Source organism: Lissotriton vulgaris, chromosome 1_1, assembly GCF_964263255.1.
Source record: "Lissotriton vulgaris chromosome 1_1, aLisVul1.2, whole genome shotgun sequence".
NCBI lineage: Eukaryota > Metazoa > Chordata > Amphibia > Caudata > Salamandridae > Lissotriton > Lissotriton vulgaris.
In genome coordinates, this window is record NC_141685.1 from 1,431,397,080 (window position 1) to 1,431,418,473 (window position 21,394).

The 21,394-nt window shown below is 41.6% G+C and overlaps 1 protein-coding gene across 2 annotated transcripts in view; it reads right to left on the bottom strand.

Moving 5' to 3' along the window:
- Nucleotides 1-21,394, bottom strand: part of LOC147750646 (serine racemase-like) — a 91,917-nt gene that overhangs the window by 42,529 nt on the left and 27,994 nt on the right. For both annotated transcript variants that reach the window (XM_086967258.1, XM_086967259.1), the window contains exons 2-3: nt 16,989-17,170; nt 14,198-14,376 (exon numbers count right to left, since the gene is read on the bottom strand). In XM_086967258.1, coding sequence (XP_086823384.1) covers nt 14,198-14,376; nt 16,989-17,170 — 361 coding nt within the window. The remainder of the gene's footprint in view (nt 1-14,197; nt 14,377-16,988; nt 17,171-21,394) is intronic.

A 21,394-nucleotide genomic window follows, 5' to 3' on the forward strand; every position in this document is an offset into this window, starting at 1 on the left:
CCAAACTTATAATTGCACGCGCCTGGATCTCCCCTAACCCCCCACATATTATGGAATGGTGGTTACTACTTAATGAAATTCATAGTATGGAACTAGCGTTGGCCAGGCTCAGGGGCACTAAATCTCTTGCCAAATTTGATAAGATTTGGGGGTCCTTCCTATTTTAGGTGAAAATTATTATTATTATTTTTTTCATTTAGTTATCTGTTACGTTTTGTCTTTTTTTGTTGTTTGCCAGCAACGACATTTGTATTTAATTTGCCTGGATACAATCAGAACATGTCAAATGAGTTAATGTCAATACTGTATATGATGAAACTATTCCTTTTTCTATTCATTGTCTCTTTCCTTATGCTGCTTGCTTTGATTTGTCTGTTTATTTTTTGTTTCCTGTGTCGCTAATAAAAAAATAAAAAAATAAAAAAAAGAAGGCAGCCAAATATGGTCAAATATACACAGTAACCCGAATTTTCCCCACTCAAAAGAATAAAATGCTTTACAAATCTCAATCTCTTCTATAAATCCTGATGTGTGTAATTTATGTGACAATATACACCATAGCATTAACATCCCCTTTGCCCCCAAATCCTAATACATATAATTTATATAGCCATCTGTTCTATTGCAGCATCAATATTCCCGTTTTCTGATCATACTTCATTCAGTTAAAATCCGTAATCCGTGCTTTCACAAGGAAAGTGCATTATCAAATTTCATTAGGTGGATAATCCATTGTTAGTGCATAGTCATTTTTGGAAAAATAAATGCATAGTGTAGAGAGAAACATATTTTCTAACATAATAAATTCTAAGTTTAGCTGCCAACTCTAGAAGTGAGTGCTAATAGTTTCAGTTCTAGCCTAACTATCATCATCTGAATTAAGATACACAGCAGCATACATCATTCGAATGTCTGACAAAATATCGACAGACAGAAAATCGACCTACAAAATATCGACACAGAAATTTCAAAGTCCAATCTACATAAAGGTAAGTACAAAAATATTGAGAAAAAAATATCGTCAAAAATATTGTTGTTACAAATATTGTTTTTTAAATGTTTTAATAATAATGTAACACTAAGTAAATAATACATATAATTAAAAGAAATATAGTTAAAAATATTAAGCCATATTTAAAAATAATAACATTCATATAATGTTAAAATTAATTAAACATATACATATACATTTATGTATACGCTTACTTCACATATTGCAACATTAGGGAAAGCGTTGGATAGCGTCAGAGAAAAAATTACTATTCCCACTTCAGAGAGTGCAACAGTAGGGAAAGCGTTGGATAGCGTAGGGGTCAAAATTACTATTCCCACTCTAGTGAGTGCAACAGTAGGGCAAGATTTGGATACATAGGGGTAAAAATTACTATTCCCACTCCAGAGAGTGCAACAGTAGGGAAAGCGCGGGATAGCGTTGGGGTAAAAATTACTATTCCCACTCCAGTGAGTGTAACAGTAGGGAAAGTGTTGGATAGCGGCATCATCGGTCTTTCGCGGCGACTAACTCAGAGGAAGTGAGCAGAGTGAGAATAAACAGCAGTAGCAGCAGGGACGAAGAATACTTTCCCCGATGTTTAGCTGGGTAGGTGACGGCCTCGGGAGACCTCGGGCCAGACTCCTCGATAGCCAAACCAAGCGGCTCCACATCGACCAAGTCGTCACGAAGTCCCGTAAAGAGTGGTGACGGGCCCCGAGCAATCCGACACCATCCGGAGCCTTCCAAAGGAGGCTGAGCTGCGCCGAGGCTGGTCAGTCATCATGAGGGCGAAAAGCTCTGAGGGAGGCGGTAGAGTGGAAAAGAGGAGTATCAGCATGGAGAGCTAAGCTATGCCCGATGTCCGGCTGGGTAGGAGAAGGCCTCGGGAGAGACCCGGGCCAGACTCCCCGATAGCCAAACCAAGCATCTCCACCGGGCATCGGCCAAAGTCGTCTCTGTGTCCGCTGTCCAGATACCGTAGAAAGTTCTGGGGAAAAAGGGGTTTAACCCCTTCCATGTGTTCGTCGGCCAACGGCTGTCTCAAGCACTACCTCCGTAGTGCCGCGCACATCCGTTGGCGACGCGGCCCCGCCCACTCCGCTTAACAGCAGCGGAATTTCCGCCGCGGTTAACGGCCAAAACAGGAAACACTGACCAGGAGCTCCCAGCCAGAACTCCTCACTGGGCGGCCATCTTGGGATTGGTGCTTGATGCATGTCAGAAGTGCCAAAGCACTCAATAATTCAAAAACTTGACTGTGCAAAGACATATTTGTCTCTGCAATATAATACCACTAGCAAGAAGAAAAATGAAAGTGGGATGATGACAGTGATAATATTAGCAATAACAACAATGACATCAATAACAACAACAAAGCAACAACTACAAAAATAATAATAAATGATAGTTTTAATTATCTGTTTTCTAGGTGGGATAACATTTGTTCACCATTACTCAGTTCCGTAATATCTCGATTTATTGACCACCAAAGGGTAAGTGACATAGTGGATCTTTAGGTTATCAATGGATCCCATTTAATCAGTGTAGTCTGGCCTCAGCTAGCTGGAGGGCTGCTGTAAAATTCTAAATCTGGTTACACTTGATCGATTTATGGATGTTTTGAAAAGATGTAAACTTGCCTCTCATTGTTATTTTATAAGCCTCCCAAAGCTTCACCAAGAAGATGTATTTGTTTTCTTCATAAAATACCTGAGACCTGTGCCCCATTTCTTCCAGAAATATTTCCCTTGAAATCAATAATTTAGTAAACGATCAGAATAACAGTTAAGCATGTGTGATGTACGGCCTAGATTTTAAGACTTTTTTTATACATGAGAAAGAAGTCAATCCAAAAGGCAGCTCGAAAATGGGCCGAGAAGAAAGTATTTTGTTTCTTCTTCTGATTAAGAAAGCACAGCGCCTGTTTTAAGCCAAGTCTTCTTTTAATATGCAAATGACCAGTTTATGTTGAGTACTCTTTGTGTGGCTTAAATCTAACTCAAAGAATGGATGAAATTGAAATCACCACAATTCAAACTGTTTGGAGAAAATGGGCTAACTGAAGTAGTAATTCTTCAATAGGGCATGGATCATCCTAGATTAAGCCATAAAATGAGACACGAGTATTAGCTACCTGCTCTATTAAAGTTTCCACCATAGCCTATCTCCAAGCTTTATCTGAGGGTGTTTAAAGTATACTGTGCCAAAACGTGTGCCGCCTTTCTAACAGCCACCGAGGCACAAGACTGCTGTAGTAGTTGGAAAGGGGCCCATTTAAGCAACTTTCTTATGTTCTTACTAATATGAGCCTCCTGAAGTAGCACTATAAAAGGTTTTTGTTCATCAACCCAACTCAAAATTGCCTTCCACTGATGAGGGTACGCGACGCGGCGGACAAGATGGCCGCTCCCCCCTGAGCTCCGCGATTTCTGCGGCGCTTCTCTCACGAAGGTCCCGTTTCCAGGCAGCGAATTTGGCTGCCAACGGCTGATTCCGGCGGCGGAAATGCTGCTCCCAGCTTGGGTATGCTTCTCTTCATTTGCGCAGCTTTTTTTCTCCTGAAAAATGCGAATAAGCTGACTTCCTCATTACGGACGCCATTTTGTTTTTTCATTTGACTCGTTTTTTCATCAAACTCGATCTTTCATGCCTGACTTTGGTCCATTGGACTTCTTTTTTCTGTGATTTGCCTCTTTTGATGGATCCTTGAGGTTTTTCTGCGCCTGTGACATGGAGTATTCCTGAATTTGCCTTTTTTTTTACCTCAGTTTCACTTCTCATGTGCGTTGCTGAATTTTGAGGTTTATCTTTTCACTCAGCATTGTGCGCACTTTATTCGCTGTTGGTGCCTGCCTTTTTCAGCCTCATATCTCTCATTACGAATCTTTCTGCTTCAACGCTGTGACTTTTTGAGGCATTTCTTCAACTTTATATTTTGCGTGTTGCCTCCTTTCTTGTTTTCCATTGCTTCTCTCAACATCTGTCAAGATGGAGCACCCAAAGGCATCTAACTCAGCTTCTAATACGCGCAAGGACTCTGCTGCCCCTGGTAAGCGCCTTAAAAAGGATCCTCCCTCACCAACTAAATCTCCACTTCCTGTCACTCTTGAGGATATCATGGAGGAATTACGCCTTATACGCCCCTTTATGGCTGACACCACTATCACTCTTCAGCGACTGGATGATAAATGGTCCAATCTGGATAAGAGGGTACCAGACGTTGAACAACAGATTAGTGATGTTCAAGATGTTGCTGCCAAGGTTGTTAGCCTTACCAAGGAAGTCGAATTTCTCAAGAAAACCTCTGAGGATTTGGAAAATCGAAATAGGCGCAATAACCTACGCATTTATGCTGTTCAAGAGAATTCGGAGGGGTCCGACATTATCCAATTTTTGAAAACACAACTGCTGCCTATCACTGGACTGCCAAAACACCTTGATGTGAACATTCAGAGGGCGCATCGTCTTGGTCCTAAATCGTCTTCCAACTCTTCGAAACCTAGGGGTATCATTGCGTATTTTCTCCTTTACTCTGACCTCATGACCATCCTTCACTCTGCTAAGCAACATAAGCAGCTTCTTTGGTCCGGTCACAAACTTTTTTTCACTCAGGATGTTTCCAAACTGACCGCTGCTCGACGCAAGAAGTTTCTGCATCTGAGACCCACGCTTCGTTCCATGAATGCAAGATATGGCCTCATACATCCGTGCTTTTTCAAGGTTACTTATAAAGAAAGAACTTTTAGCTTCGACGACCCAGCGGACCTTCGGAAATTCATTGATACCCACAAAGAAGATTCCATGGAACATAGCAGTTCTTAATGTTTTAATGTCTTTTCCTGTTGATGTATGACTTTTGGTCTTTTTGTTCCTCAATATAATGTGCTTTTGTTCTCCCATCCTGTTTTTCAGGTCTCTTTTCCAAGTGTTTCCATTTGTTCGCATCCCCCACTGTACTGTGCTACTGTTAGTCTTATTCGTTCCAGTTTGCTGCCCCTCCCTTCAGATGTTTGGTAAGTTTTCCTTCATTTGTTTTTTTTTCCGTCATGTTTGGTCTCCCTCTCTGATTGTATTATTTCTTTTTTTATTTCCTTATTAAGTGTTCTTGAGACCATGCCTCTGGCGTCTTATTTTATTGTGCGGTCGTCATTTCCTGTTGCTCCCGCTCTCACTCTATTGCTCTTCACGTTATCTATTCTGTATGGCTGAAGCCCTTCTGGTTTCCCGCCATCCTTCTCTTCTCTTTTTTTCTTAGGGGAGCCGTGTTCTCCCACTCCCACTTCTTTTCTCCTCTACTGTCTCTTCTCCTCTCTCTTTCCTTTTCTTCAAGGCATCTTTTTTTTGCTCATTCTTCATTGTCTCCATTCTCTATTGTTTTCTTCTCTCTTCACATTGCGCAATGGGTTTTTGTGTCCTTCCTGGTATTATGTTATTCATTCTTATCTCTCCTTTTTATTTTTAAATGAATGGTCTTCGAGTCATTTCTTGGAATGTGAAAGGCCTTCGTAACCCGATTAAAAAACAACGGGTTTTATCACATTTAGCCAGACTGAAATGCCAAGTTGCTCTATTGCAAGAAACCCACCTATCACAAAAAGAAATTTCCTCTTTACGCAGACAGTGGGTGGGTGATGTTTTCTGTTCACCGTCAGTTGATAATAAGAATGGTGTTCTCTTTTTGATTCATAAATCGCTGTCTGTTCAGTTAAAAAATGAGATCTCTGATTCAAATTGTAGATTGTTGTATTTAGATGTCAAAGTTAATGATGCTGATTTATTCTTTTGCAATGTTTATGATCCAAATGGTATTGATCCTGTTTTTTTGAATGATTTCTCCAAGTTCCTCTCCTCACACACTAATGTTTAGTTAATTGTTGGAGGTGAATGTAACCAGTTAATGGACCCCTTTTTGGACCGCAAATCCCAGACCAGGTATATTCCTAACCAAATGCAAAAGTCCTTTTATCGTGCAATTTCCTCTAGAGGCTTAATTGATTCCTGGAGGCTCTCTCACCCCGATACCTTGGAATTTTCCTTTTTTCCCCTGTTCATGCTTCACATTCTCGCATTGACTATATCTTTCTCACCCAACACATGTTTCAATTCATGACAAATGTTGAAATTGGCTCCATTCTGATTTCTGATCATGCCCCAGTCATTCTAGGCATCGATTTACCCTCCCCTCTTCCTAGCTCTGGCCGTTGGCGCTTCAATATCTCTCTTCTTTTGGACCCTCAGTTTGTTGAACAATTCACCCTTTTTATGGAACAATTTTTTTCATACTAATCTAGATTCCACCTCTCAATTCCACTTTGTTGGGATGCTTTTAAGGCTTCGGCCAGGGGCTTCATTATTGATTTTGTTTTGCGTAAAAAGAAATTGGCCTTATCTAAATCGTCTCTTATCCTTAAACAAATCAAAGACCTTGAACACCTTTTCTGTACGTCTAACTCCCCTGAGGCTCTTTCTTCTCTTATTAAAGCTAAACTCCAAGTCAATAAATTTTCTTGTGACTCTGCCTGTAATCATCTTTTCAAATGTAATTCCAAAATGTATGGCGGTCGCAATAAAGCGGGCAGGTCGCTTGCCAATTACCTTAAAATTTAAAAAAAAATCTAAAATAGCTGTTATCTCAGATGCTGCTGGGATTCGTCATTGTACTGATGACAAGATCCTCAATTGCTTTGTTCAATATTATTCTACTTTATATACACCTGAATCTACCCCGACCCCTTCTCAAATTCGTTCCTTTTTTCTCAACATACCCAAATCCTCTTCCTCTACTCTTGACCTCTCTTCTCTGGATGCTCCCATCTCAGAGAAAGAGATATTACAAGCAATTACTCTCTTACCCAAAGACAAATCTCCCAGTCCTGATGGTTTTACTGTCCGTTTTTATTTTCAGTTCAAGACTTGTTTGATACCTCACCTCTCCTCTTTGATCTCTTCTTTTCTTACTGCTGGCGAATCTAAAGGCTCCTTTACCCAGGCCATGCTATGTTTACTTCCCAAAAAAGATAAAAATCCTTCCCTCTATAAGAATAATCGACCCATTTCCCTAATCAATACTGATTGTAAAATCTATGCCAAAATGTAAGCTTCTTGTCTATCTACTTTTGTCCCAGATCTCATTAATGTGTACCAGTCAGGTTTTGTTAAGGGTAGATCAATCACAGATAACTCTAGAGCTCTCCTTAATATTATTCATCTTGCTTCTAAAATGACAACTCCTCTTGCAGTTATCACTCTTGATGCTGAGAAAGCTTTTGATAGGGTTAATTGGGACTTTATGTTTGGGGCCCTTCGTTGGCATGGATTTAGCCCTCATATCATTAAACTCATACAATTATTATATTCCTCCCCTTCCAGGTCCATTTGGGTCAATGGTTCTCAGTCGTCTTATTTTCCTTCACACAGGGGCACTCGACAAGGCTGTCCCTTGTCTCCCCTTCTTTTCATTTTAGCATTAGAACCCCTCCTTGAGAAGATTCGTCTTTCTACCTCTTATACCGGTTTTGTTTATAAATCATTAGACATCAAGTTCACAGCCTATGCTGATGATATTTTACTTTATATGTCCAATCCTGCTACTTCTCTACCAGCGCTCTTTTCTTTACTCGCGGAATATTCTTCTGTCTCCGGTTATAAATTAAATATAGATAAATCTGAAGTATTACCCCTAAATAAGTTCTGTCTTCCTCATATGTTTCATGGCTCCGGCTTTGCATGGAGCCCTATTAGTATTAAATGTTTAGGTATTTTATATTCCTCGTCCATTAAAGATTCTGTTAAGATTAATCTTAAAGATATCATCTCCAAGCTTGGTACTCTAATAGAGAGATGGTCCCCTTTATTGCTATTGTGGTGGGGTCGTTTGGCGACTGCTAAAATGATGCTTCTCCCTATAATCAATTTTTACCTTTCTATGTTGCCTATTTCTCTTCCGGCTTATTTTTTCACTCAGATTAATTGTGTTCTCACTCGTTTCCTTTGGAATAACCGTAAACCCAGGTTATCCCTCTCCCGCCTTCAACAGCCAAAGCATCTAGGTGGTGTAAATTTTCCCAACATTGTTCGCTTTCATTCTTCCTTCACTTTCAAACAAATCTGGCCTTTTCTCGCAGATTCGCCTCCCCTTTTTCCCACTGCCTGGAGTGCTTAGAGAAAGCCCAATTATCGCCTTTCCCTTTTTCTGCTGCTATTCATTTGTCTCAGCCCCCTAAACGTTTTCTTTCTCCCATCTTCAAGCTCTCTAGGGCACTTTCTCTTTCATTGTTTCGCTCTACATTTTCTCAGGCGCACTTACATTCCCTTACCCCGTTATGGTATAATTCTTCCCTAAAGATTAATAACAAGGCTCTCTTCTGGAAGGAATGGATTGACAAGGGCATTATGTATCTGGGCGATCTCCTTGTCAATGGTTCAGTACAGGATTTACCCACTCTTTGCACCTCATCTCATATTTCAAACGCTCATTCTTCTCAATTTTCTGACCTCACCATAGCTTTAACTACACTCTCCTCATTTCATACCACCTTATCTGATGTTGTTCCAACTGACTCCACTCCTTTAGTTTTCACTTCCCCACTCAAAGCGGCTGCCATTTATAAGATCCTCTCCCAACTATTCCTGATCGCCCCAAATCCAAATCTGAACTTGCATGGGAAAAGGATCTAGCACAAGATTGTTCCTTTCCTATTTGGGAGTCTATCTGGTCTAAAATCCACACAGTTTCTCGTTCCGCTAGCACCACTCAGACCCTTTTTTCTTTTATAATAGACTTTTTTTTACTCCACATGACCTTTTTAAGTTCAAGGACCTAGAGTCTAGTTATTGTTGGTCCTGCTCTCACCCTGATGGCACCTTGTTTCATATGTTATTTCAATGTCCCTTGGTAGCTTCCCTTTGGCAACATATATGGTGCAAGCTGAATGAAATTCTTAACTCAAATCATACATTTGATATTGTTCATATATTGTTCTAGGTGGTTCCTCTCCCATTTGGAGTGTTCCACGCAATGTTTGCAACTTTATAGATTTGTTTATAGCTATTTCTTTGCAGATTATCACATCTAACTGGAAAGACACTTCAAATATCTCTTCAACTGCCTGGTGGAATTTATTATGTCATCATCACAGACTTGATCGTGCATATGCTACAACTACCCCCCTTTTAATCAAAAGAGATCTGTTATGGTTACCCTTAACTGACTTTCTTTCCAGACGCTTACCCTAATATGCCTCTTCTCCTTTTTCTACTTTTCCTCCCTTCTTTCTATCCTCCCACTTTCTTTCCCCTTTTCTTCTCGCCTTTCTTTCACTCCTTTTTCCTTTTCTTTCCTTTTCCCCTTTCTCTTTCCTGTTCCATTTCCATAAAATTTCAAAAAATGCTCTTTCCCTTAGTATATTGTTTATATTCCCCCTTTGGGGTTTTTGCTCCTTTTATATTTCACTTTCTTATTATATAATGCCTTTTCCCTTTATTGATTGTGATTCTGTAATGATGTTTTACTTGGTTTATCTTGCTCAATAAAGCTTTCTAAACTAAAAAAAAATTGCCTTCCACTTCTTTGAGTTGTTATCTAGACAGTCACATTTATAGAGATAAACTTAAATTAAAGGCTTAAGAGAGTAATTCTTTGAGTATGTGTATCCCCCCCGCCCACAACTTTTTCAAAAGCAAACTCTTCTAAAAAAATATGTAATTGTCTCTCCAGGAATCTGTCATTTCTGCCTCAGACTGCCAATTGCCCTGACAGTCGTGTCTCCCAACCCCCTGCTGAGGCAATGGGAGCCTGCACCCAACCATGGAAATACGAGGTAGAAATAACAAACGTAGAAACAATGTAGAGGGTAGGCTTTTTAGAAACTCTTCGGGCCTCATTTATGAAAAGTGACGCATCGCTGCGTGAAAACATCGATGCATCACTTTTCACTGCGCCCTCCTTGCGACACCAATGATGCGTCATATTTACAGTATGACGCATCATGGCGCAAGGAGTTACAGATACGTCAGTATTTCTGACGTATCTGTATGGCGCAAAAGTGACGCATTGCTGGAGTGTCACAAAAGTGGCGCAACTCCAGCAATGTGCCCTTTCACATGGGGCAAGCCCCATGTGAAAGGGCCTGTGTCAGTCTTACGCGAAATTGACGCATTTGTGTCCGTAGAAGTGGCGCAGTGAAATCCTATAGATTTCACTGCGTCACTTCCATGACCCTTTCTTGCGTCAAAACGCCCCCTTGCATACATTATACCTGGTGCAGGTATAATGTGGCGCAGGGGTTTACAAAGTGACGCATCTACCTAGATGCGTCACTTTGTAAATATGGCGCAACATGGCGCATTTTTTACGCCACTGGTGCGTCACAAAAAGTGACGCACCGGCGGTGTAAAAGTGACGCACAGCCTCATAAATGAGGCCCTTCATCTGTTGGCCCCAGACACTTTTTAGTCCTACTTCGATATCTACATCTAACTGAATTACGATTCGCTGACCTAGGACATTCTAAAGTGTAATTTTGAAGCCTCTATCAGTCTACCAGCCCTAATTTGTGCTGAATGTCCAGTAGGACTGTCTTTGCAGTCTCTATCTCTTGAAAAATCTTGAAAGGTACATTAATTAAAACTTTGAGTTTGGCCGGCTGTATAAAATAACTTGAATCCCTTCAGCCTAGAAAGAGGATATAAATAGCCAGAACTCTCTCCGGCGTTTTTATGTCTTAAACGTCATTTGTGGAAAAACCTGGAAATTATTGTGTTCTGAAGATTTGAAGCTTTTCTGTTTCACTGCTTGGGAGAGTATCCTCTCTCAAATCCTAGTATCTTCAAAGTTCACTAGTATTGTGAGAGGTCCTGAAGCATTTGAATACTCTGTGAACAGCACCCGGTTTGCTCTCATTACTGCCAGATCGCCTTTAAATCCTCTCTGAGTGTGAATAAGGTCCTTCATTAGCTCTACATGGGAAGTTGCTGATTCCTTTTGTTCTGATATGCCCACAAATCCTAAATTAGCTCACCTTGGATAGTTTTTCTAATCCTCCACTTTCAGCTTAATATTAGTTAGTTCTTTCATATGGAGGTCACTCTCCAATACTAGCCCTCCCTGGGTATCTTCCAAAATAGAGCACATGCCCTGACTTCATCAAGTTGATAAGAGTAGGAATCAATATTCTTTTCAATTTCTTCCATTTTTCTAGGAGGACTCAAGAAAGGTTTGGACAGATGTAATTTCCTGTATCTCCCCTCAAATAGTAATAAGCCATGCCTGAGTAACTGCCGAAGGTGGCTCCTCAATCAACTTTCTACAATTCTCTTTGGTAGATAAGTTTCCCTTTCTTACCTCAAATATAATTTCTAGATCCTGCTTGGTAGCTACCTATTCTGCCTTATATCGCTCTGCTGTAGTTTGGTTGTGTTTCTTTTCTCGCCTTTATCCAGATCAAGACTATCAGTTTTTCTATTTATGAGTGGTTTTCTGGCTTTTACTCCTTTGAGATGCTGATCCAGTAACACATTTCGGATAGAGGTCAGTACAGTGTTATTCCCCTTAGCACAGCAAATGGGGTACATTGTTCCCCAGTCTCCTATAGAGCCAGGGTCTTTATTAGGGAGTTGGGTCAGGCTGCCCCAGTCTCGGTCTTCGAGGAGGATGGGAGACGTGCCAGACAAATCTGTCATGAGACCGTTTGCTAGATCAGCGGTCGGCCCTCTACTGTCTGTTCTTCTGATTTCACTTCTGCTGTTGCTTTCTCTTAGGGCTCGCTGTCTCCTTCAAAAGTTTGATCACCCATTTCGGTGGTACCATTTACTATAAGGGCTCTTTTGAGCTGATAAAGTAAGTATATTGGGCTCCAGGAGCTGAGGGAGTGCAAAGAGCATGGGGATCCTTGCTCTCCAGTGCAGATAACATTTCAGCCATATCAAAGTTATCCTCCTCCAGCCTCCCAAAGAAGAGTGCCTTCGCTTTCTTAGACATGCTCACAGAGGTTTTCCTAAAGCAGAGATGTCTTTAAGTCTTACTTATCTGTGAGTGGCCAGGGCCTTTCCTTAAGAGAGGCAGGTTTTGTTTGACTTTTGGCATTTATACTTTATAGTCAGCAAACAGAATGCTTAGCCGATCTATTTATCAAATTTGTGGTTTACTGATTCTCTCTGCTTATTTAGTATCTTATTTGACGATATTTAATGATGTTAGAAAGAAAACTGTCAATACCTTAATGTCCCACTGATGTTGCTGCCCATCCCACACATTCTTGTGCTTAATGATTCAGAAACTGGCATTTCAAAAGTTTCCATTCACTGTCCATTCTACCCGGCAGCAAGCCCAGCTACTACCTCCCCTTTCCAATCCTTAGCTTACCTGGAGCTTGAACCATGCCCGCTAGTTTCCTGGAGAGCAGTAACGTATTACTCTCCTCGGTAGCAGGAGAGTTGATGCCTCTTTATGGAAACTAGGTGAAGGGGCCTGAGGGAAACTTCCATAAAAACAGAGTCATGCCACACCCCATCTGGTAGGATATTTGATCTCACCAGCTTTCGGCTCATGGCTCCTAGTACTCAGCCCCCGATGGCTCATGAGCCCTCGGTACAAACAATGGTGTTTGTTGCGCCAGTTTAACAGTATTTTTGCTGCCTCATCCTCCACTCTTTGTCTATGCCATGGCCGGGGATCTACAGTACTAGGGGCAGCTCCTGCCTATGCAGCTATTCCCCTTCTCTTTGGCGTTGCTTCTTTACTTCTCATGATTTAAGGCAGGCTTGAATTCACCGAGCTGGGCAACCATCGATTCTTTTGATTCTGTTGCTGCAGCCATGATGCCTGGGGGAGAAGCCTCCAACAGTGAGACGTGTAAAGTGGCTTTGTGATTTGTCCCTCCCACCAAGCATCCTCAAAGTGGGACGTGATGCAGTTCCTAACAAACAAAGAACCTGATTACATGTTAGGTGGAGTGAAATTAACACATATGGTAATTTCGCTCGGGCAGATTATGATTTTTTAGGTTTGTGGAAAAACTTGACCCGATTCATTGGCTGCAAAAATCACAGCCTCATTCTTCATGTTATAGGTCTTGCCTAGGCCGTGCATGAGCTGTCTCTTCAAGACATAATGTATCTAGAATATGGGCTTGGAGCAAGACCCATCATTTTAATTGGTTCCTCTTTCTGTCCTTTGGAAATGCTAACTTGTGTTAGGTGAATACGCTTAGTAGTCCTTCCTTTTGGACTTTTGTATCCTCCCATGGGGACTGTCCCTGCTACATGTGCTCTTACTCATCAGGTTGTTTAAGGAGCTTTGAGAGCACTCTTTTTTTGTTGGCCTGCTTCTTCTCTTTAAGTGTTCTGCTTTCATCACTTCTGCAGTTTCATTTGTTTTGTAATGTGAGAGCATACAATGCTTCTCCCTCATTAAAAAAAAAAACCTTCCTCTTCCCTCTACTACTCCTCCTACTCCCCACCTTACCGCCCCCCTCACCAACAGTCCTTCGCATACGTTTACCGCCTGCTCACAGAAGCTGACAAATGTTTGTGGTAAACTCCCATGGAACAGTGAAATACTTACACATTTAGGATAAGAAAAATCAATCCCACACGCAAATGGTGTGCATTTACTGGTCAGTAACTGTAAATATGCACATAATTTTATTCCGACCCCAGTACCGTGCAACCTGTAATTAAGGCCACAGAATTATGTAAATAAAGTTTTCAAAACCTAAAATTATAGTGCTGGTTGTGAGGCACAAGGGGGCTGCATAGGGTACCACCAGCATAATATATGAATTGCCTGATAAGAGGCAGCAGCAAGGGTATCCTGATTGTCAGGGACGATGAATGATGAAATGCTACTAAAGTTCAGGAAAAAAATCTTTGCACAGGGCATGGCACCAATCAAATTGAATTTCAGAAAATGGGATGTTTAAGAATCGCTTCATGTATAAGTGGGGAGAAGATAAGATGTAATAAGTATTATTAGTTATTTTGGATTTATGTATTTAAAAGGCGAATTTATTTTGAACCACAGAAAAGTGGCTATTTTGAAACTATGTTTCCATGGGCACAGGCCATCTTGGATTTAAAAGTAAACACACAAATGCCTGTTTGACTCACAGATAACCAACAATTCTGTTAATTGGTTTACACTTTCTTTCGAAACAGGTAGACACTGAGTAACACAACATTTTGTGTAAGGTAAGAAAATCTTACAGAAATGACGCTGGCTTTCGACGCTGGGGCTGTATTTGGCATTAACACTCTCCCTTTTTTACCGTACCAGTTTACTGCATAAGCAAAGGAGATCCCATGGTTTCCAGCAGACATTGTAACAAATGGTCCCTCCTGTGCACGGGCAAACTGACTTGCCACGCCTCTGATTTTAAAGGAACCTGTCCACAAACAAAGAACACTGTAAATATGCACTTGATACTTTCTATAACGCATAATTCAGCACCTACATAGAGAGAAGTGTGAATTTTGTTTGCTCTTTGTCGTTTTTCAATTTGTGCAAGCTCCCCACATGCCAATGCTTTTTGTTTCAGGTAAGCACACAAATGCATTTTACACATATGCCCATATATTTTCAGAATTATAGCATAGCTGAGAAACACATCATCCTCTCCTAGAATATCTAGGGATCTTGCAATTTCAACCTGCCAAGTATCGCGCATAAGGGGTCAAACTAAAGCATTTTAATACTGCTGTCCCTATTAACACACTATAATGCTTAGCCATACTTTTCTAGCTCCTAGCAGTATAGTGAAGCGACAGAGGCAGCTCTATATGATATTGTTATTTATTTTAAAAAAGCAGCTTCTGGCAATAATGAGCTAGGCTCGGGTCTTGTAGAGTTGATTAGTTGCTCTGGTGGATAACCTGGGCCTCACTAATTTGCTCATAGAATACCTCTATGTTAAAAGTGAGCCCTAGCGGGTGGAAATGCACCTGCATATACTATTGAAGCACTGCCCGAGACCAGTTTTGACAGATCAGGCCTGGCCTCTCTGTCCCAGCATATCTAACGAAGCTATAGCTCAGCCTGGCAGACAGCCACTGGGTGGCTCTTGGCACGTGTGAGTCAGTTATACACCTGAAAAGTAAGAACCTTTGACTCGTGGTGCATGCTCACCTAAGGGTCACGGGCCAGGGTGGTTATTAAATAGTGTTAGGTGGCCGCATACTGTCTTGAGCCCTACTGCTTGGATTTACTCGTGAAGAAGTGCTACTGGAAGTGCCACACTTTTAGCAGTAGAATGTCACTCATAAATACATTAAAACAAATGATATATCACATATAAGCAATGGGAAGACTTGGCAGCTTCGCGATTTAGAAGGAAAAAATTGAATTATTGCTGCTTTTGGGAGACATGGACAGACAGAGGAACTGTAACAGGTAGAACACAATCACAGTGTGGAAATCTTTAAAACTGTTGATAAGAACCCAAGAGTGCTACCCTTATTAAAATCAACGTAGAAGCTTAAAAAACATACTTAACAAAGCAGTCGGCTCCATGTTTAATTTGATGCTTTTGACCAAGTGGGCTTTCGTGCACCAAATATCTGTGTATAATATTATGGATTGGTGGAAAATAACAAGGGGATAAGTACAAATACATTTGCAAAAAGGTGGTGGAAGATGAAAAAAACTTTTTGGGATTCACTGGGTCTCCGGTTTACGCTTTGCCTCTGAGGGGCGGGGGTACCCTTCACCCAATTAAAAAAAATCAGGTAACTGAGTCCTCTTAAACAGCACTGGTTACTGAATTGGGAGAAGAAATATATGAAGGAGGTAGGTTTGACTGTTAGGAAGCTATTGCGAAGAAATCACTAACTTAATGTGGGAAGATGCAAGAATGGATGTGAGACACAGTTTTGGTTTTGTACATTGCTGCAGGGCAGTGGGCTTGCATTTGTTTCTCATTTTCTTGTCTCTATTCCACATGATCTTTTTTAGGCCATTTGACTGAAATCACAGGATCGTCATAACACTTTAATTTGAACACCTAAAGTTCAGAGCATAACCCAAATTAAAAATCAGGTGGAGCTTGCTTGTCACAGGATAGCCAGCGACAGGGATGGTTGTCAGGCCTTGAGGTACCTATATTCATAGAACTGCAATATGGACAGGACCAAAAGGGCAAATAGGAACTTGACCATCTCAAGTAGGGAAGCAAAAAGCTGAAAAAAGAAAGTGGTGTAAAGGAGCCGCTCAGGGTTGAGCACATATTGGCCAAGCAGGTTTAGGATATGACTTTGGCACAATTCCATGGGTAAAGTCTGCCTTGAATAAGTATGTGAGAGGCATCCTCTCTTCAGCGGTGGATGGCTAAATTAATTCCCCGGAAACTGAAGTCCAGGGGCTGATCAGTATGCCAGGCTTAAGAAAGTTCTTGAAAATGGCTATAACAGTGGACAGGTTGGCTACAACCCACGATTGAGATGAAGGAACACCACTCACAATCCTTTCAAAACAACAAGAGACAGGAACATCTGTGGAGGTCTACAGAAAGTTACATGTAGCACAGTTCCATAAATCTGTAAGCAGGAGGAAGCTGACATCTTCTGGTCTTTAAATCAGGAACTTCAGAAACACGTTTGCCTTTAGTAGTACTAATAAAAAGGCACATGAACACCTGACATGAGGAAGAAACTAGCCCTAAGACAGCAGTCTAAATGTTTAAACCAGCAGTAGGTCGACCGAAAGGCGGTCATTGCAACCAGCTGGTCCACCCTTGCATAGATGAAGGCAATGGCCAATAATCACTTGAAGCACCAAGGCCATGTATAAAAAGTGTCTTGGCTGTGCCACAACTCTTAGACAAAGAAAGAGGAGCCTTCAAAAATGAGTAGATCGATTGCTATACTTGCTCACTCAAGGTTCACACCTTCCCTCAGTAGCTGACAAGGCCTAGCGTAAGGGAGCACCCCAATAATCGTTTGCTGCATGTACAAATCATACATGTCGACATTGGTTGGCATCAGAAGCCAGTAGTTTCCTCACCTGTATTCTGCATGTTTTCAAGTTTTAAAAACAAGTTACATTTTGTTTCCAAAGCCAATGTTGTTTCTTCTATGTTGATCAGTGGAGTTCTGATGATTTGCAAAGGGCTCTCTCGGACTCGCTGCCTCCCCTCTTCCAACATTTCTCTCGAAATTAGAGGTTTATCATTGAAAGCAAAACTTCTGGAAACAAAAAAAGCTTACATGTTGGAAATCATGCCTCGTGAACGTATAATTAATATTCAATTTCTTCCAATCCAAACTTTTTCGGAAGACAGAATTCTGTAGTGAGTGTACTGAAGCGGTATTGTGTATGTATGAAGAAACGTCTAACTCAGGTTCCTATACAAAGAGCTTCTCTACTTTGACTCAGACACTGCTCCACACCTACTTTCATATTTTAACTCCTGTTTCAATTCTTTTCCCAGTCTCCTACTTTACACGTAATCATTAATCCCCATCACACACTAAGCAATAACACAAGTCCATTTGAGGTCCCTGTTTACCAACAAGAAGACTACAGTGTCTAAATGTTAATCAAAATGAATAACAACCAGAGGAACCTGTTTGACATTAAGCCTTTTAAGAAAATTCTGTAGTACTCTTTTACATACTCTTAACGTGGTTTGTGAATTGGCCCGGTTGTGTCGTGTGCTTATGTGCATGAGGGCTCTAGTGGTCCTTGGTGGACTAATTACAAGCATTACGTAATCGATTGGGAGGTATCTGGGTGTGTCTAGGTGAGGTCAATAAAGTTCATGATGCACTATGTTCAATTAACAGTTGCATACAGTTGAATAAAGGTGTGCAAACCAAAGCTCAGTGTGTGACGTGATCCTTTGCATTCTCCCTGGCTAAGGAGTACGCTAATCTGACAGGTGGCAAGCAGTAGCGCTCCCTCCTTACTAATCGCAGTTTGTAAAAAATGAATATGGAGTTCCACAGGGTTCCTCCATGAGCCCCATTCTGTTTAATGTGTAGTTGCGACCATTGCTGGGAATCATTAAAATGTATAGTATCAGTGTGATTAACTATGCCGATGACACCCAGGTCATTGTGTCCCTGGACGGTGACCAAGCAGATTCACTGGAAAGCTTTCATGCCTGCATGTCTAAAAAGTAGTAGGAGCTTGTTTTACTCTTATTCGAGGACTGCGTAAAATGTTACCTTTGCTGCCTGTTCAGGCAAGAACTACAGTAGTCAGGAGCATTATTTTAGGCCGTTTCGATTATTGTAATGCCCTGCTTCTGGAATCCCGGTTTATCTGATTGCCAGACTCCAGAGTGTCCAGACAACTGCAGCCAACCTTGTGCTGAGCCGCCCACGTCGCTCCTCGACAACACAGGCCGTAGCGGAGCTTCACTGGCTCCCAGTAGCGCAAAGGATTTTGTTTAAATCCCTGTGTGTAACGTTTAAAGCACTTCATGGACAAAAACCAAAGCCGATCCAAGCCACATTTCAATGGTATGTGCCCACTCGTAACCTCCGCTCTGCTTCTGCCTATTTGGTCAGGATACCAAGGACTAGGAGAGCAACCATGGGGGGAAGAGCCTTTAGTGTGGCGGCTGCCCGCCTTTGGAACAGCCTTCCCTAGGAAATTAGCAGCACGCAGAACCTAATGCCATTTCGCAGGAAAGTAAAGACCTGGCTCTTTCCTAAAGTCTATTCCCTGAGTCATTAACTTGATATCAGTGGCGCCCATCCAGTTTATCTGTCTAGTATTCCGGTCCATATTTTTGCTGTCTTAGCGCCAGGATGCCCGCAGGGTTGCAGTGCGCTCTATAAATGGTAAAAATAAAATAAATAAATACAACTGGTGACAAAATAGGAGATACCTGTCCTGAAATACCAGACTCTTCTGCCTGAGAGTATGCTGTAGTCCAGCAAACTGCTTGTAAGTGCCATGTGTGCCTAAAGAAGCAGCACTAGGGTGACACTTACGAGGCCCTTGAAGGAGATGAAGACCATGCAAAGGAGCACAGTGGAAGGCCTGCCAGAAACTCAATAGCAAGGCTGAAAGTAGAGATACTGCACCATAGAGTAACACAGAGCCATCATTCATTCGAAGCAGAAGTGCTAAAGGCGAAGACAACAAGGTACACAGAATACAAGTGCACTTAAAAGAACAAACAAGCAAAGCTTCACCTAATCCTGAATTGGGCCTTGGCCAGGGGCCGGCATCTTTAATGTAGCGAGTAGCATCCACAATAGAGTGTCTCCGCAGGGGTTGTTCTCATGAAGCCATTGGTCCCTGCAGAAATGACCACAGAGGCTGCTAGAGGCACTCAGTACAACTCAAAAGGTCCTCATGAAATTAAAGTTTTTCAAATCACGGCTGTGGAAAGTGCCAAACACTGCTGTGTTTTTTTAAACCACTGTCTCCATTCAAAACAGCCAAAAAGCGGAATATTGGCACCAGACAGACTGCCTGGATTGAAACGTTCAATGACTTCATAGACACGCTAGAAGAAGCAGATGACAAAAAGATCCTCAAATACTTAAAGAACCTAGCAGGTGATGGAATAAAAGAAGTGATTAAGAAAGCATCACAAGATGGTGACGTATCATACCGTCAAGTCAAGAAGACGTTAGAAGCCAGATTTAATCCAATGCCAAATTTCGATTATGAAAGGTACTTTTCAACCAAGCGAGACAGCAACCTGGTGAAATGATGGATGAGTTTGTAGAAAGACTCGATACCCTCATTAAGCATTGCAAGCGTTGTGAATTCAATGGTTTAAAGCCATGCCTATTAGAGTCATTGATTGCTGCCTGTCTTCTCAGTCTGGAGAAAGTGCTCATGGCTGTGAGAGTGGAGGATGTGCAGATAAACAATCTGCTGACATGGAGGTAGGAATGACCCAGAGTGAAACAGCATTGAGCATGAACAGTAGTCAGAAACCAAAAGAAGAAGCTTATAAGGTGATGTTTCAGAAGAAGAAGCTGTGTTTCCGCTGTGGAATCTTCTTTCCACTTGAGATAAATGCCTAGCCACCGGACACAAGTGCAAAGGCTGCAAAAAATAAAACCATTTTGTAACAGTTTGCCAAGTGAAAGAAGCTGAGATAAAAAAAATGTACGCCAGAAAGTTTCCAGAAATATTCTAGCCACTCCCACAAGGCCACCCGGCAACATCAACTCAGGCAAATGGAAACAAAATGAAGTAGATCACTGTCTTCGTCCAAAGACTACTCAACATCAATAGTCAGTGATAGCAATGAAGATGGCTGTGTGATGATTATGTCAGTCACCGAACAGCGTGCACGTATAGGATTAGCCGCATGCAGAGAAGAACACAAATCCAAAAGGATTTCCCATGTGAGGCAAAGAAGTCCATTTGGGTATTGCCCTGAGATCATGCTCAAGGTAAATGGGTGCCCTACAACATTTATTATAGACAGTGATGCTTTGCTAAACATCATGTCAGCTGAAAAATACAACATACTGCTCCTGACATGACGTCTTACACCGTCGAAAACAAAGGTGTTCACATGGGAAGCTTCTGCTACACTATAGAGTCAACGATCATTAGTCGCGACCGTGCAACATAAGAAAACGACAGTACAAGTACCAATTCATGTCCTACAAAGTACTCCGTTGAGTGCATGCTTCCTCAGTTTCAGCACTGCTGCTGAAATGGGACTGATCTCTATTAACTACAACTTAAGTGCACATTCTGAGATAGTGAGACAATCACTGTTTCATGGACTTGGGAAACTTAGAATAATGAAGGTGCAGCTTCACATCGATGAAGACATGCACCCTGTTGGCCAGCGAAACCATCAAACTGCTTTACACTAGTAGGAAGCCATTGAGAAGGAGCTGAAAGCACTGTTCAAGCATGACATAATCGAACGCTCGACTGGTCCTGCGCCATGGGTCTCACCCATTGTAGCAGTGCCAATAAAGGACAGTGGTGGTTCAGTGTGCATCTGTGTCGATATGCACCAGGCAAACAAGCAATCGAGAGAGAAGGACACCCAGGTTCATATATCGCAGACATGAGCACACAACTGAATGGTGTCAAAGTCTTTTCTCGTCTTGATTTGAACAAAGGATGCTACCAACTCGAGCTAGAAGAAAACTGTAGGTGCATTACTAGTTTTTCAACTCATATTGATTTGTTCAGATATAAAAGACTCAGTTTTGGTGTGTCATCAGCTGCAGAAATCTTTCAGACTGTGATTTGTCGAGTAATTCAACCTGTCACACATGATACAGTGACGATATCCTGGTATTTGGGGCTACACAAAAGGCATATGACAATGCACTCACACAAGTCTGCAATCTGCTGGCTGATGCAGATCTTACTCTGAATTCAGAAGTTTGAGTTCTACAAAAACAGACACGTCATTTCTAAGAAAGGAATGACTCCTGACCCTGAAAAAGTATGAGCATTGTTCTCCA